Source organism: Artemia sp. Qi Xiang Cuo, chromosome 14 (assembly GCF_049724085.1).
Source record: "Artemia sp. Qi Xiang Cuo chromosome 14, ASM4972408v1, whole genome shotgun sequence".
Classification (NCBI taxonomy): Eukaryota; Metazoa; Arthropoda; class Branchiopoda; order Anostraca; family Artemiidae; genus Artemia; species Artemia sp. Qi Xiang Cuo.
In genome coordinates, this window is record NC_142807.1 from 68,868,377 (window position 1) to 68,887,484 (window position 19,108).

Here is a 19,108-nt window from a genome sequence, read left to right on the forward strand (position 1 = left end):
CAATAAAAACAAAACAATTATTATTATTTTAAGAAAATTACACTAATGGTGTATTATATTAACCTTGGTATACGTGTTTTTGAAGGGATTATGCCGCCTGATTTTCCCCGGGATTCCCTCTGCCATATGGGAGCCCCCGTCCCAAGTGAAATTTGAAGATTTTGTCCATATTATCAATTATCAATCAATCTTTTAATGATTTCAATTTTTCAAGATTATCAATTTTTGGGACCCCTTCATTTGTTTTCTTACAAAACAAATAAGTATGTTGTCTTTTCTTTAAGCCTATTTGCCACCATCATCTATACCTGACGTCCTGAAAAACTTTGCGTCAAGAGGTGATCAAGTATGTTACGATGACCTTGGATGTATAGGAATAACTGATGAATGGTATGACCCGGTTCACAGACCTTTCAACTTACTGCCACTCCCAAGGGAAAAAATTAATACTCGATTTATACTCAGAACTAGAGAAAGTATTGACAGAGTAAGTCTTCTTTTTTTGTTTTTTTTTTCTCATCCAAAATTCAGTATAAAATTCAATAAGAAAAATAGTAAATGCAATGAGATTAAAAGCCATTAGCTTATTACAGAAGATTCTTAAGCCCCCCCCATAATAAAACACGTCTCCCTTCATAAGGCCCGTGTCCGGTATACCATGGATTTGTAACATAGAACACGTAATCATCAAAACCTTTTACTTTCATTTTGGAGTCACTTTATAGAGCCTTAAATCGTTCAAGGTCTAAATCATGGGTGCATCAGGGATGATCAAGATGCAAGAGGAAGATGCCCCTCCCGCTCCAACCTGGAAAAGTTTCCATGCTGCTTGCGTGGTCAGAATATGAAATCTGGTGTTTATTTCTGACCAAACTGAGGATAAGATATTACTAAAACTCGTTTTTTTTGCAAGTTCAGGTGTGATAGTTAAAATATGGATTCCCATTCATGTGCATAAAGGTTTATTTCATTGTTGGCATTGACGATGTGCAGATAACATGTGGTAGTTCGTATTCTTTTATATGGTTTAAACAGTTGTTTCTGGTGTTGCATTGTACTTGCACCTGACACTTTAATAGTCTCATTGTCACATTAAAGAAAGAGTATCTTATGCAACAGCTTTAGTCTTGAATTGGCTAGCCTCCAAATATTTTTTTATTGACAATGATGTGGGTTTATCCACCGATCATCCTTAAAGAAACGAAAAAAATACAGTTTTGATGGACACGAAGACCATTTAAAACGTGAGAAGCCTCTGTAAATGTTTGGCTATTGGTTAAATAGCGAAATGAGTTTCTAATTCGGATTATTTTCTTTTAGTATTTTGATACTTATTATTCCAGTTTTTGGCTGTAGTGCAACCCTTCAAATGAATGGATTGCCCCAAGGGGCCCTTAAAATATACCAGGAGAAGGGTACAGAAATGAATCTATATTAGCATGCACCACCGCGCAGCATTATGGCTCTTGAAACTGTCACAGTTTTTGTGATCCCACAATTTTTCTGGATGACATTTTGGCCGTTTTTGGGCCAAAACTTATTGTTTGATACTACAAATTAGCAGGAAAAACTAGTTTCCTGTGCCGCAATCTGCTTAGAAGGAGACTAGTACTTCAAGTTATCGTGTGAATGAGCCCTCTCCTGATGATCTAAGATTATTTGATAGGATCCTCCCCGAAAAATAAAATAATAAAGACGCATTCATAACCGTCTTTCTTGGGGATAAAAAGTGAAAAACTTTTGCATTTTTCGCGGTACTGTGAACTCCTTGATATGAGGTGCTCATTCATACACCTTGATGCGCTATGTCAATGTGCTTTTCAAGAAAATGTGCTTTTCAAGAAAAATACTACTTGAAAAATGTGCTTTTCAAGTAGTAATGTGCTTTTCAAGAAAAATAAAGACCCGAAATACTGTGACGCATATAGACCGATTACTGTATTTTCGACAATTGACATGCTTCTTGAGCAGCTTATCTATAATCAAATTAGCACAAAAAGTGATAATGGCGACAACCAATTTGGTTTTCGGGAAGGTCTTGGTGTGCAGAACGCCCATGCAACTCTTCTAGCGATTTTTGAAAGGCATAAGAAAGCAAAAAGTAAATTTTACGTTTGTGCCATTGCTATTCCAAAGGCTTTTGACTCCGTTCTTCAGTCCCAAGCAATTCTGCCTCTCTTTAGAAGTGGAGTTATTCCACTTTGATAGTAATCGTATTCGTGTAAGCCGTGGTGTTAAGCAACGTTCTGCTCTTAGCCCGATAATATTTAATAACTCAGATTCCACCATACTTAATTGAGCTATATATCGACGCAAGTCATTTGTCATATGCCGACGAAATTCTTCTCTTGGCAGATAATCTTGGGGTACTCCAGAACCCTGTTGATGTTGTTTGCTCCGGAGTGAAAGAAATCGGTCTCTTAGTCACTACTTCCAAAACAGACTTTCTTGTTTTTGGACCACATATCGCCTCCAGTAATACAATCCAAGTTGGGCCTGCCACAATCTCATCTTCCAGTTCACTTGGGTATTTAGCCCTTCCAATTGGAACTTCAATTAGATCCACTAGGCAGCTTATAATTGATTCTTTGAAAGAAAAAGTAAGAAAACCTTACGGTCTTCTTGCCAGGGTAAAGGACCATTTTGATAAGAGAACTCTTGGTCGGCTATAATGTGTTTTTTGCACCACATGTGTTGTCTTTGACACCTTTATCTGTAAACTTATCTGTGCATCTGATAAAAAGCAAATCCGATCGCTGTTCTTTAGGTTTTGCAAGTATTTTCTTAGTATCCCTATTTGAACTGTCACACAGGTTTGCTGACCGCTGCAACAGAATTGTCGATTTTTCACTGAATTGCCTTCTTTCAAGTGCCTAGCGTTACTAGTTGTGAAATCCGATAGTGTTTGACCCATTTGCTTTAAAGCATGAAGAAGACAATGGAAAGATTTTATTCATTAGTAGTTATGGAATGTGCAGAAGAGAGCAGGAGTGAGTGGGAAGAGCTGTATAGGTACCGGCCGGCCTATAGGTCTTTAACTGCTGGGGATAGGCATATCAAGTAGCCGCACTCCCCACAACACATCATAAGAGTTAAGTAATTTTATAAGGAGAACCCATTGTTAGCTGATTGGAGGATATTTTTATTTCTATCTGAGCATACTCTTGTGGGGACGAAGGGGTGATTGGACTAATAAGGCAGCCCATATACCCTTACACTAGTTTCGGAAACATAAGTGGATGCTGAATGAGTGTTTAAAAGTTAAAGTTGTCGAGAATTTTGCTTAATTTTTGTCTGTGTTTTTTGTTTTACTGTCCTTTTTGTTTTTCTTTTCGCTTTCTTATACTCCTCTTTAGTGTATTTTGTTGTGAACAGAGGGTAACAATAAATTATCATTATTATTATTATTAAGAATGGAACTTTTGCCCCCTCAGCACTCATACTGCACGCTTTTTCCTATGTTTGGCCATGTGTATATTTTCCTAATTAGGAGATGTAATAGGTTCTAAGTGGAGATCTTAATGAGGGAAATTAATTGATTAATTAATTGAATATTCATTCAACTCATCTGAAGCGCCACTCATGGAAAGTTTGAAAATGCAGGCCTAAGAAGCGTGGGCCTCCTTCCCATAGAATAAATCACTGGCCACTGGCCAGTTGGCCAACTGGCCAATAGAGGGCATACAACTTTAAGATAATAGTTTTTAGTATTATTGAATAAATAGTCTTCTGCGGATGCCATTCCAATATTTCTTCGAATTTTTGCTTGATAACATTTCAGCTTTGGCCAAAATAGCTGCTTTGGGCCAATTTGATTGAATCCCACATTTTAGTCTCTTTTGTTTAGTTTGAAAAAGGCATTAGATTTTTAAATGTTCATATAAATGAACACTCTTTCATTAATCAATGTCTACTGGTTTGATATGATTGCCCCTAGAGAAAAACAGAAACAGAGATTTGAAAGAGTTTAACCCATTTTTCTAAATTTATGTAAAATATATTTGCTAATAGCCTATTATGAGTAGCTTTACAATCAAAACAAAATGTTACTTTTATATTAAGCATATTTAATATATCTTGTTATTATTGCAACCAGTTTTATTCTTTTTGACTCTTGGTTTCTGTTGACAAGGGACGGTCTTTAAACGCAGTTTTTTACTACGGAATGTTTTATCCAAGGCTTCCTTGAGCGTTTAGAGGCTAAAACCGTCTTTCAAATTTTTTTGAGGAGGGGGGAGGATCCGAAACATGGTTTTCAAAGGAAGTTCCTCAGACAAACATTTTTACATGAATTCTCCCCCCCCCCCCTATTGTGCAGGTGAGAGTATACACGTTTAGTCTTTTATATAAAACTTAGAACATTTCTGCAATAACAGAGGAACATCAGTACCCATGTACAGTTTCCCTATGTGTGGAGATATGGATAAGTCTTGGATAAGTGGATAAGTCACATAATTTATTAAGAAAATATAGGGAGTTGAGGGAGTGCGCTTGGAAATATTTGATAGGGAGGTATGGGGGGAGAGATTGGATTCTGGGATATTGAGAATTAGATGTTACTTAAATATATCTAATGTCGGAAAGTTTGTCAGGGTAGTCGTGATGATTTTCTTAAATAAGCAGTTTTAGTTTCTTTTCATTTTATGTTTCCTTGCTGTATTTTTTCGCTTGTTTTGTGTATGTCACCATGACCCAATTGGGCTTTCTTGAGAATAAATTTGTCGATCTATCTATTACAGAATAAGTCAAAAAAATTTCCTTGGAATTAATTGACATTATGTATTATATCCTATTCACCCCCTTCTTCTTTCAATTATCTGATGACTTTAAAATTAAGAAAATTTCTTAAATATATCCGTTTTATGTCTCTTTGACTTTCGGCCAATCAAAAATAACAGCTATTTTGAACAAAATGTTTCTATCCGTGGCCTGTACCATTCGAAAGTGACCATAATCACCGGTATAATATGATACTATCAGTTAAGTGTGCATGATTTTAGGTTTTATACAGTTTCAGGTAACAAAATATAATATCCAAAACTTACTAAAAAATCTCAAATTATTACCTTGAGGTCATTGAATAAATTCACTTTCCAAGAATTTGCCCCAATAACTCCAAATTAAGCACATACATACATTACTGTGTACATATATTAAAAGGTAAAAAGGTATGTCTCAACGAGGCACCTGTAGCACCACTGTAGTGGTTTTTTCTTAGGAATTGATAGGGATAAACTTGAGTATACTGTGACCCAGAAACATTTATTCACAAAATATCCAGCTTTATAAGACCCAAATGAGCCTTTTAAAGTATCGATGTTGTATCAGGCTGTTTTTTTTTCTAAATTAAATTTGTCCTTTTTATAAGAGTTTTCAAAGACCTATAAGTGTCTTGTAAAAGAACTTGATATAAATTTCAAAGATCTGATTTTGTTTGTTCGTTTTCACCACTTTTATCATTTCAGCCCCAGTATATTTATGCTACTGATCCAGTAACAATCGGAAATTCATACTTCGATGCTAGTCGTCCAACCAAATTTATAATTCATGGCTTTGTTGACGATGGCAATGTAGGCTGGATGAGAGTAAGACTTCTTTTGATATGTATATGCATGTCTAGTTTCTCTCTCTTTCTGTCTGTAACCCTTTGAGTCTTTATCTTTCTGTCTGTTTGATTATCTACTTCTTTGTCTGTCTATTTCTCTCTCTCTCTCTCTCTCTCTCTGTATCTCATTTCGAGTCTTTTATATGAACATTTTGAATAGTGAAATAATTCATTTTCATGTTATAATCGAACAGTGAAGGTCATTAGGCTTGAAGCGAATGTTATGGGTTTATTAACTCTACATCCAAATGCCAACACATTAAGGCTTTAACAGCGATTATTCCGCCATTTAATTATTCCGGAAAAAGAATTTTTTTCTTAGAACATGCATAATGTCAGAGCTTGGAACACGTAGAACCGTACTTCAACGGTTCTTGAACCACACAGAAATTGAGTATTTACTTGTAAAAATGTCATGGATCAAAGGCTTCTTTTCATTTATTTTTATAGATAAATCACTTTATTTACATACATATTTACAAAATGCCAGAAGCCTGGTCACCCAGGCTTGTCAGGCACTATCTCCTTTCAACTTAACATCCTCACATCTTAAAAAAAAAGAAAAAAAAAGACGAGACACCTCTTGCTCACTCAATTCCCCGACGGGTAGGCTACAATTAATATTCACTACCAATCCTCATACTTTTTGGAAATACTTGAGGTAAAAAAAAAAAAACAGAAACAAAACGCATTAATCAAAATCATAGCAACCAACGCAATGACTTCTTAGCAACCTACGGAAATCGAGTCTAACTCGATCTAACTAATCGAGTCTGGTCTAGAATCTCTCCTGGTAGTCTTTCCCATGTTAACAGAAGCTGGTGTCTGAGCGAGAAGCCAGACCGAGTCGATGGTTTCCTTGGTCGTTGAATCATACCTATGATACAGTACCATTCTCTCAAAAAGGTTAGAAATCACATTCCCTTGCCTTTCAAAACTTTATTCACCCTGAATTGACCTCATTAAAAAAAACAACAATCGGTTTAAACACTTAGTTAAATACTTACACAAGCTCCATTAGCTCTCCCTGGCACTTAGAAGTTGAAAGGCTTTTTGTTGTAACGTGTATTTATATCTGGTCACGTATCCATATGCTATCATTTTCTGTCTAGCTTAGACGGGGAAAGCAATTTTTAGATGATGTAAAGTTAAATGATTTTCTCTTCCTTGTGTTTTATTTATTTTGATTCTTTTGACGTAATATTCCCTCACCTGTTTACATTTTCTTAAAATTCCTTTAATTGGAACTACTTGAATATCAGCTTTTATTTTTGACTCTTTGATGTAAGGGATAAATGCATGCGATTAATTACTAAATGCAGTTGCTATTCTGTCCATCTCTCTTTAACACTTTTCTTATCACTAACTGTGGCCACGTTCCTATCTTTAACCGGGACAGTTCCATATTCACTATTCCCTCTCATTTTTTTAACATACAGATGTAATATTTCACTATTATGCTAACTGACTGCATCTTCTAGACCTTCAGCAATTTTATTCATAGCCTCCACTTCGCATCTCCTCAGACTCTTGTGTTTAATATTCAATTGTTCCTGGAATAGTTGCTCTCGAATTCTCATCCTATAACAATAGTTGTTTTTTAACGGTGTGACATTCCAAGTTGCAATTTTCATGTCATTTAAATAATCGAAAATGTTTTGACCTCAGGAAAAACAATGTGACCCAAACCAGTGCATGGCGGGGACCAGCACATCTTCTCACGTTTATAGGAAATATTTAAGCCGGCTTAGAGCCGGACAGCAATAAGTCCCTGGGACATTCAGTTGAATGGAGGCTTTTGGCAATCTAAGGCCCATATGAGTCACAACTTGAATTTCCATACTTGGTGAGGCTCTTCTGCTCTTCTGTCATCATTATATTTTCATGCCTACAAACATTATACTACTATGGGGAGGCAACGCGTAATAGATTGCTTAGCTAGAAAGAGGTTTTCCAGTCCAAAATAGCCCTCCAAAACAAACAAAACCCAGACAAATTATCCATCAATCCAAATCCAGTGCAATTGCTGCGTCATTTACAAGGCATTAATTTCTTTGTGGGGTGCCACTCTTCAAAGTCACCCTGCGGTGCTGTTTGCAGTCACACTTCTGGTTAGGTAAAATTGCGAATTCTCCAGCCTAATCCCGCTATCGGGCAAAGCGTGAAGGGTTTTTATTTAACAGGATAGAGACATAGGGAGGAGCTTCTGAGGAAACGGAGACCCCATACCATCTCACAGCACCGGAACAGCTCCAGCCTTCTATACCCAGACTATCCTTGTCAGCACATGATTCAGGGTTAAAATGTTGCATTGCAATGTAGTATTGTACAGTGTGAAAATTATATAAATATTTCAAGTTTCAGAAACTGGGAATAATTCACTATGATTGTGTACTTTTTGCTTGGTTAAGAACGAATGTGTGCAGAGGAGAGCAGTGGGGATTCGAACTCATACATATATCATAGGTAAACAGGTCTTTCTAAAGGAGGAGAAATTTTCTCGGTACGGGAGAGCAGCAAAATAAAAGGTATCAAATCAGAATGCTACGATTTAATTTTTCGTACCACTCAAAAGTACCACTCAAAGTTCGGATATTTGAAGCCGAGAACACTTTTTGGTAAAAATACATATGGTCATGCCGATCGGAATCTAAATTTTGATTATTTTCCAATTTACTAATGAAAAAAAAACAACTCAGGATCAGTCGCTGGTAAATTTCTGAAACGAACTCACATAATAAACTTATTTACCACAGCTAATTGAGACTTAAAAACGATTTTTCACCCGGTACGGAAGTGCTTCAAAACATAAAATATTAAATCTTCATGCTGTGCCTAAGTTTCATGGGGCTCTTAAATTCGAGTTCAAAATTTCAAAGCAGATCGTTCAGGATGGTGTCGGTTTGAATTGAATAATGAATTTTCATTAATTTCAATTTAGTAATGGTAAAAAAGGTATCTAAGGTGAGCCATTTGTAATGTTTAAAAAAAAGATTATAAAAAATGCATCAGAACCTGCACAGTAATTGCAAATATCACTGCTGAAGGGGCTTTGAAAAAGGAATTTCTTCTCAGTACGGCAGCTGCAATGTAAAAAGTATCAAATCGTAGATGTCACATCTAAAGGTCATACCCGAAGTTTTTAAATTTGAGAGAATTGCTAAAAATCGCTGACTAAGCTACTCTCAAAGTGGTGACCAGTATGACAATCAAGCCCGTCCTGGTGAGGAGGGAGGGTAGAGTAGAGTAGAATAGTTTTATTTATAACACATACATAAATAAATGTCACAAAACAGCGCACATGCCTGGTGGCATACTTTAGCGCTAAAAATATTGCCAACGAAAATACATAGCCATTTTTTAACTAAATTTTACAACAACGAAAAAGAAAACCCTAATGAGCAAAATGCTTAGCATGTCATAAGATATTTCTTCACCAGTCTTAGAAAATGTCGCTTGTTGCTGCATTCTCGAACTGATGCTGGAATTGAGTTCCAGATTTTTGGGCCAATGTGACGGATGCTGAATCCCGCTCTCGATGTCGGACGAATTTCGCACGAAAAGTCTGAACGATGCGTAGTAGGATAATTATGAAATTGAGAATTAGTTGAGAAAATGCCGGAAAAATTTACAGGTAAATTACTATATTGATAATCGTGACAAATACTAGAGATAGAAATTAAATGAAGTTGGTCCAAAGAGAAAATTCCTGAAGTCCCATATAGGTGTCTAACTGAAGATCTGCAATCAACATTAAAAAGAATCCTCATTGCTTTATTCTGAAGTATCTGGAGAGATTTGAAAACAGAAGGAAAGGTAGATGCCCAAACCGAAATGCAATAGAGAAAATATGGGTGGACGAAAGAATAATAAATAGATTTTAGAATAGCTTTAGGAAAGAAGTGACGAAGACGAGTTAGCATGCCAATATTTCGGGAAATTTTAACGACAGTGTTTATACATATTTATGAAACGACAAATTTTCATCTAAAATAATCCCAAGATATTTGAACTGATCTACCCGTTTTAATTCAAGACCATTCAAGAAAAGAAAGAAGGTATCTGACACTACTGATCCAGTTCGCGAAAATAACATATATTGACATTTTTTTTCATTAAGAGCTAGTAAATTCCTTGAATACTAATCAGATACAGTTAGTAATGCACTTTCTAAGTTCTAAAAAAACTGATAGGTCCCGGTGAGAAGCAAAAATTACTACATCATCAGCAAACATTATAATTTTACAAAGAGGCAAAACTTCAGGCAAATCATTTATAAAAACAATAAATAGAATAGGCCCAAGAACAGAGCCCTGAGGCACTCCGTAATTAATTGGAATAGTTTCGGAACGGAGATCAGGAGATTTATCAACACAATCTAGTCGTCTCCCAGAAAGGTAAGATGAAAAAAATTTAACAGCTTGTGTTGAAAACCCATAAGATTTTAGTTTAAAAAGAAGCAACGAATGATTTACGGTGTAAAACGCCTTTGCGACATCAATAAAAATCGCCAACGCGTGTTGACCATCATCTAGTGAATCATTAATATTTAGTAAAAGCTCATGAATTGCCAGTTCAGTTGACTTTCCTTTTATAAAACCATATTGAGACGTGTGTAAAATCTTACTATCAAATAAATATTTTTGTAATTGACTATTTGCAAGTTTTCCCAAAATTTTGATGAAAACCGAAAGTAGAGAAATGCCTCTATAATCTGAAGGGTCAGTTGAACTCCCAGCTTTAGGTAATGCTATAACATTTGCTTTTTTTAAAAGCTCAGGAAAAAACCCATGCATAAGTGATAGATTAAAAATATGTGCCAACAAAGGTGAAATGCTTGACGCTATTTGCTTTACGGTTACATACATACATAATATATATATATATACAAATATATATATATATATATATATATATATATATATATATATATATATATATATATATATATATATATATATATATATATATATATATATATATATATATATATATATATATATATATATATATATATATATATATATATATATATATATATATATATATATATATATATATATATATATATATATATATATATATATATATATATATATATATATATATATATATATATATATATATATATATATATATATATATATATATATATATATATATATATATATATATATATATATATATACATTGATAGCAAAGTGGTATAGTAAATAATAATAATTTATTGTTTCAAAAGAATGCACTGTCAATTCATATGAAATGGTAGGGTGGTCCTAGCTGTATTATGTACTTTTTATTGTCATCAAATATTACTACAATTTTGGTTGTCATTGTATGGATTTTTTTCATTGTCACATATTCATTTTTTATTTACGGAAGGACACACTATTTTGGGACTTGTGCCAAAAGTTTGACACAATGCAAAATTAAAATTTAATTCACTAATTCTAAATGGCTAAATCGTAAATGGCATGTTATGGTCAAACTAGGTAATTTAAATTAGTAAATGTAGTATTTTAAATTATGCTACTCTTTCAATAGGTGAAGAACGCTTGCCTAACGCTATTCTTTATATTAATAATATTAATTTTTATTAACATTTAAATGTATCGTTTACTTTATTATTACTAATATTTTAGCTGAAAACATCTTTGATCGAGAGTAAAGATTTGTGTTAAGATTATCATGAATTGCTGCTACTACTACCAACGATAGCGGTTCATTGCACCATCAAACCACATGCCAACATTGCACCATCAAGCCAACAAATTTATTGCACCATCAAGCCAACAAAGATCTACATGCCCCAACTATATCACAATATGTTAAAACATAAAATGACGAAGAAAGGAAGAAAACGAGGATAATTAACAGCCAGTGAAAAAATTGAAAAATTATGCATATACTCCGGTCAAGACCTCCGCTTGACCGTCCTCAGTGCAGAATAAAACTGATAAAAATATAAAAACCAAACCTTAAAACAAAACACAAAACTAAAATTGGATGACCCTTTCTCAGTAACAATGAAAGGGTAACATTAAAAGACCTTGATATAAGAAAAAGGTACGATTTTTGCCAGTTTCGATGCCATTTCTATGTATACATCTTGCGATATTAAAAATGTGAACTGGCTCTTCAAAGGAAATTGCAAGATAGCATTGATCAAATGGACTACAAAACACTGGATATAAAAACTATTTATGCGTCTCGTCCGTCTTTGCAATAGTTCCTCCTCATATTTCCAATATAATAATCAATTTTTCACCCAAATCATGGGTCCACCAATCGGTAGAAGCTTTTCACCATTTTTGGTAACTTTTTATCTGGAATTGATTGAAACCTCTGCTTTGAAAAAAATTCCTCTGAAACACCGGTTCTGGGGTCGGTTTGTGGATGTTGTTATTTCTGTGTGGGTGCATGGGGGGGGGGGGGAGTCACTTAACTCCTTCTTGACTCATTTAAACACTTTGGACAACCTTCAGTTCACTTTAGAACTAGAACATAACCACAAACTTCCTTTTCTTGATGTCTTAATTTTCAATAAGTCTCTTAGCCTTGAATTTATATTTATAGAAAGCCTACGCAAAACGATAGGTATTGGCATTTTTCCTTCAACCACTCTACCTGCATGAAAATAGGAGTAGTTATTTCTTGGTTGACCGAGTAATAAGAATATGCTCGGAGCCTTACATAGTCTCAGAATTGAACTATATTAAGGACATTTTATTTTGCAATGGCTACCCCATAAAAATACTTGAAACCATTATAGACAAAAGACGAAAAAAGCCAGACAAGAATGCATCAACTCCACAAACCCTAGCAGATATCCTCCCATTTGTGGATGATAAGAAACTTTTCATTGTTTTACCCTACATTTCAAAATTGAGTGACAAGCTGAAAAGAATCCTTAAAAAACATAAACTTAATTTCACCTTAAAATTCAAATACTATACAGAGCTTTTTCAATAACGGCAAAGACAAAACCACACCATTCTGGGTAGTGGTGTTTATAGAATTCCCTGTTCTTATGGCTATTTTTATTTTGGTAGGACCCAAAAACGATTGGGGGAGAGGTTATCTGAACATAGGTCCTCAATCGAAAAGGCCGTGGGGCTACGCCAAGGTGATGTTTTTGATTCAGCCTTGGCTCAACATGTGTAAGAAAATCCACACCATTTCATTTTGTTTGACGAAACCTCCATTGTTGCCCCGTTAAAAGTCTCACGCAAGTTTTCCGGGAGGCAGTTGAGATAAAAACGCACATTCATCGAAACATAGCTCTCAATAGAAACACTGGAGAGTTTTCTAAGTCCCATTTATGATGAAATTATTAATTCTGATCGTTTTTACATGCATATACAAAATTATGTTGTGCAATCAAATAAAATCTTGAACAATAATCTACCAGGAAAACGATTAGCCTTTAAGAGTGCTTTACGTAAAATAAAATTGTGAATTTAGAATTCTGTTTTTTATCCAGTTACCCTTCCACCGTTACTGAGAAAGGGTCATCCAATTTTAGTCTTGGTTTTGTTTTAAGTTTTTTTTTTTGTTATATTTTTATCAGTTTTATTCTGCACTAAGGACGGTCAAGCCGAGGTCTTGACCGAAATATTTGCATAATTTTTCAATTTTTTACTGGCCTCGTTTTCTTCCTTTCTTCGCGATTTTATGTTTAATCATGATTAGCCAGTGTGGTCTCAGGAATTATTCTCAATATGTTGAAATCTTCACTGTTCTCCCTTCCATTTTATGCCAAATTTATTTCGACCCTTTCTTAGGGTCCGTTCCCACCTCATTCCTGAACAACTTACTTTTTGCTTGGTGCTAAGTCAAAGACCAAAAAGCCAGTTTTTTGGTAATTTGTTGGTAATTTTAACCATTCGTTTATTATAACCTAAGAGGTGGGCTCGAACGACTATTTTCTTACAGCTATTTTTTTGATATACAGTCGGTTAAATGAGTACATAAAACTGTCCTTTGACAATTCCTTTGGAAAAATTCCAGCATATCATCCTCAAAACTTGAAAGCACCCATGTTTCAAAGCAACACTTAAACACCTTGAACACTTACTTCAACACCTTCAACACTTAAACACCTTCACTTAAACCCTTAAACACCTTCAAAGCACCCATGTTTTCAATATATATCAGTTGGCATACTTATCTTGATAGTCTTCAAACTTTTTTTTAATTGTAACAAAAGTCCCTACCTTTTGGCTATTCCACTTTTTACAACTTCATTGCATCCGCCGTTTTTCCTTTTAATACTACCCAGGTGAAGTGGTAAGTAAAGTTGGTGAAGTTTTAAGTGAAGTGGTTCACTTGGTTGATTTTCTTGTTCTAAAGTATCACTCTTTACTCCCATTAATTTCTACTCTGAGCCACTTAGTTTCGTTTACTTTAATTTTCATGCCCATTCTCGTCTCTTGATCTCTAAGAACCTTCAATTTTTTTTTCGGTTCACAAACAAAATGGAGGAAATTTAAATCATTTTCATAATTACTAGATGATGAAGTTAGTTTTTGAAAAAATCTAGGAGAGTTTTACCTACTTGAGTATTTTTATTTTCCACGGGCTCTTCTCCTGAACTCAATATTTTCGTTTCAAAAACTACTTATTTAATTCCAGGAGATGGCAATTGCTCTTCTTGGACATGGCAGTTTCAATGCTATCATCGTCGACTGGGGAGAAGGATCTTTGCCCCTTTAGAGTACAACAAAAGCCCCTATCTCGTGGCTATTTTAATTTTGTTTCAAAAACTACTTATTTAATTCCAGGAGATGGCAATTGCTCTTCTTGGACATGGCAATTACAATACTATTATCGTCGATTGGGGTGGAGGATCTTTGCCCCTTTACACTCAAGCAACGGCTAACACACGACTTGTTGGCTTGGAAATTGCGTTTATGATACGAACAATGATCGTAAGTATCCTTTTAGGTTAGAGCTTAAACCTTAGTTTTCGTTAAAAATTTAGCTAAACCTTTAAATGAACCAGCGAATTTTTCCAAAGTAAGTAGCGAGAGGGTCACCCCCTTGTTATAACTAAAGTTTCATTACCACTCTATGGAAGATTCATTGACATTTGAAAGAGGTGCTTATTGAAAAATCCTGACGTGATTTTCAACAATTACACTTTAAACCAGTCAGATTGTTTTAGCAAAATCTTCAATGCTATTAATTGAAGATATTCATCTCATTTTTTTTATTAATTATCAAGCACTTTGAAGACAACAGACTAGTCGAAATATATTATATATTGGACCATTTTCTTAACTTCTTATTCCTAATTTGCCGTATGGTAGCACAACTTTTAAAATAGCTGTATTACTAAAAATCATACATACTTCTTGGACTGAAATTTATTAAATGGGAGTGTCAGAACAGTAGACTCGCCAAAACATGTCAAAACTTGGTATACTAGAATGAAAACTTGTATATGCTATGGTAAAGTAAGGTTTGTCTAATTTACGACTTACAAGACAAAGTACCAAGGACATCAAAATGAAAACAATTTTTGCCCCTTGAACCAATCTCAAGCCTATTCATAACTACAAACCAAGATTTCTTAAGAACTTTCTTTTGGTTGTTAATAAATTATGAAGTTTATAGGGGTGTACCACATTAGTCTCAGCGTTGTCACGTTGAAACGCTAAAATAAATCAGCAAAATTTACAAGTTAAATCTGACAGCGCTTCTGTTTTGTAAACAGTAGACATTAACAATCTGTTGATTCAAAAAGGAAACTTAACAAAATTTCACCTTTTTAACCTGTTTGTTGTCATATGTTGTGTCAAACTGCATAACTGCAAAAAATTAAAAATTGATTTTCTACTATGTCCAAAAATGGTTGCTTAAGTTTCTGCCTTAAACAATTAAAACCAGCACATTTCATTTTTGTTGTTTTTGGTACTTTAATCTGGTTTATATATTTCTATAGGAACAATTCAGTGCAAGGGCAGAAGACTTCCATCTCATTGGTCATAGTCTAGGCTCTCATACTGCAGGCTACGCGGGTGAGCAGATCCCTGGTCTTGGACGGATAACTGGCCTTGATCCCGCTGAGCCTTATTTCCAATATATGCCAGCTTTCGTGCGTCTTGATGAAACTGATGCCCAGTTTGTTGATGCAATACACACTGATGCTAAGTCTATACTCTTGCTTGGTAAGTTTTAACCGTTTTTTAACGGATTTAACGGATAGCTGGCCTAAATCCCGCTGAGCCTTATTTCCAATATATGCCAGCTTTCGTGCGTCTTGATGAAACTGATGCCCAATTTGTTGATGCAATACACACTGATGCTAAGTCTATACTCTTGCTTGGTAAGTTTTAACCGTTGCATTCAAGTCTAAGCTTTCACGTTGTCCAACTCTGTAGCTGCCTATGTAACTGTCATTTATGCCTTAGCACTGGGTATTAGTGTTTTAATTATTATTACTGGACATTTCTTTCGCTAATGGTCAATATTCGTAAGTAGTGTGGGTTGACTCGTCAATTATCCTGCATTTCAAGAATCCGCGCTTTTTGGCAATTTTTTAAATGAACAAGCTGTCCCTGGGAATTTTTCCTTTATTATTATTATTATTATTATTATTTATTTGTAACCGACACTATGCAAAGGTACAATGCGTGGAGTATCACGAAGAAAAACACATAAAAATGCAACGCAAATCAATAGAGAAATCAAAGAACATCAGTTACAGAATAACACATAAAATTTAAAAGATAAAACAAAAGAGAAATAACATAAAAGGAGGGGAAAAATAAGAAGAGAAAAAAAATCACAACTTGACCAAAGAGACGTGACCAAAGAGAGAAAAACAAACAAACAAATTAAGGGAAAATAACTTGCGACTTAAAAAAAACCTGATAAGGTGATGGTGCGGAGAAAAACGGATACAAGCGGTATTTGAAACATTTCTGTGTAGTGCTTCCAGATTTACAGTACTATCAGGAACAAGAAATTTTTAAATAATAACCCGGTTTTTAGTCCAAGTGGAAGAAACAACAAAATTTACAACATTTAAAATAATCCGGATTCTTTTTAACTATTTTTCTTAAGAAGGAGAAAAATTCTAGAAACAAAAAGATTTGAATGGTCACAAAAAGTTGAGTAGAGCTTGGCCAAAGCGAGTTTATTATATTTACCTCTATTGGCAACAATCTTAGCATATCCTATTGAATTTTCATATTAATATCTGAGACTCTGCGCTGGCGCAAGCTCGGAAGACTATTAGTAATAGAAATACCGAGTCATCAAAGATAATCTACGAGAGTGATAGTAAAGTCACCACAACGAAGGGGAGTACTAGAATTTTTGTTAAAAGAAAGAAATTTACATTTATCTACATTAAGAGAAAGACCTATATCTGAAAAAGAAGTAGCAATACGAGAAACCATGTTAGATAGACCAATTTTTATACGGCTTATAAGATGTAGGTCATCAGCATAGGCAAGATATGAAACATCAAAAGAACCAGAGAGATAGGTAACCGATATCTTTGCAAGAACTCCTGAAATACATAATTTAAACAGGGTCGGAGATAAAACTCCACCTTGCCTTAAACATCTTTTCATTTTAATAATAGAAGCTGGCGCCAATTTAAGCAGAAGAAAAGAATTAGAGTACCAGTAACGAAGAAGCATTATAACCGATAGATTGACACCGCAACCATGAAGAGCAGAAAAAAGCTGACTATGACATACACTATCAAAAGCTTTTGATAGATCTAAAGCACAAAGATATATACTCTTTCCCTTAGAAGAGTTCTCAAGGGGCAAAGAAGATAATACACGATATGCATGCTGAAAGCTGTGGGTTTAAAGGGCCATTGGCAAACCATATTCTATTTATGTACTGTTTTCAAACAGTTTAGATTAAAGAGACTGTTTTGTCGAATTATGTCTTCCCCTCGACATTCAATTGTATGGATGTGACTGACTAGATGGTTTTCTGATTCAGTTTACCTAATGTATTTTATACCTTTTCTTATTCAGAAAGGCATCAATATTAATATTAAAGACCAAAACCCTATCCTTACGATTTTTACTTTTCTATAATTATTTTTTTTTATTAATTTTCCCTGTGTGAAGTGTATTCCATATGTGAATCTTCTTGTATAACTGTTGTTTAAATCTCGGCGTGTGTATATTTTTTGGTGTTTACTAAATTTTTTGGAGAAGGGAGGAGTCTTAAAACTAGATAACTTTCTCTTAGAAAAATAATCATACTGTCCGCTTTCAATACATTCAAAAAAACATTTAGAGTAAAGGGCAATAGGTAGGACAGAGGACAGTAAAGGGCAAGGTGTACATTACACAAGGTGGTAGACAATCGTTTGTAATGGATGAATACTAATTTTACTTAATTCGGAAAAGAATCAATTTGACAAGACTATTACCAAATTATTTTACTACCTTAGGAAAAAATTATAATATTATAATTATATAATTATAAATATTAGCTAAAAATGTTGCACCCCATACAAAAGGGGGAAGTATTTGCTGCAATGTTAAATTACCAATAGAAGTCATTCTAAGAAGTCTTTCTAAAATTCTAATTTTAATATTAGTTGTATAGCCATTTTCTCCCGCCCCTTTTTAATATACAAGACTTTAGTTTGCTTTTGGAATCCATCCATCGAAACCATCGAATTAGCACTGGGCAAAAAGTTTCAATTTTACTTCGAAAAATTTTCTGTTGTTCACTAAATGACACTAAATGTTAGCTTTGTATGTCAAACACAGAGACCTATAAAGATGAGTGATGATATAAGGATTGTAGCGGAAGTGGGAATTATGAGGAAAAGAGTGCAAGAGGAAATGGATCAATGTAGAACTATACAAGTCGAATAGCGTTGAGACTGTAGTAACCAGAATGTGGATTTACTTTATGATGTGTGTGGAGAGTCGGTTAATGATAGAGTGAAATTAGCTATGAAAAAACATAAGTTCTTTAGGTGCGGAGATTCTGGAGGTTCTTGAAAAGTTGGCCGAGGCCCTTCATTTAGCCAAGAATTGCGACGAAGAATGTGGTAATGTGCATTGGTTAAGGCGTATGAAACTTAAGGAATCATATAAAGAATTGGTGGAGGTAAGAAAGAGGACAGAGCAGGAGGATGATTATAAAGACATTAAGGCCGTAATACCAGAAAAGGATAGCAAAACGTAGGGAGAAAAGTGAAAAATTCATTGGGAAGTTCAAATTGACCTAAAATTCTAGAACTTAAAACTCGTTCAGACATATAGAGATAAGCTTAGCAATAGGAAACGCGATTCTTGACTGCTAGCCAGTTAGCTAAGGGTAAAGATTCTTACTAGGATAGCTCAGTTTATGCAAGACAAGGGGGAAATTTGGAGACATAAAGTTGCTGCTAAGTTGGAAATTGTTCAAATATAGCATTTTAAAAGGGTTCTTTACATTTAAATTTTTTAATAACTTGGTAATCAAGGTTGAACTGATGTCATTGAAAAGTAGAAAACCAGCATCTATGAT

The 19,108-nt window shown here is 34.5% G+C and overlaps 1 protein-coding gene across 1 annotated transcript in view; it reads left to right on the forward strand.

Moving 5' to 3' along the window:
* The window catches only part of LOC148944796 (pancreatic lipase-related protein 2-like), a 147,053-nt gene that overhangs the window by 46,803 nt on the left and 81,142 nt on the right, over positions 1-19,108 (forward strand). The window contains exons 3-6 of the mRNA XM_089100809.1: positions 285-487; positions 5,466-5,585; positions 14,389-14,535; positions 15,552-15,777. Of these exons, the coding sequence (XP_088956935.1) occupies positions 285-487; positions 5,466-5,585; positions 14,389-14,535; positions 15,552-15,777 (696 nt within the window). The remainder of the gene's footprint in view (positions 1-284; positions 488-5,465; positions 5,586-14,388; positions 14,536-15,551; positions 15,778-19,108) is intronic.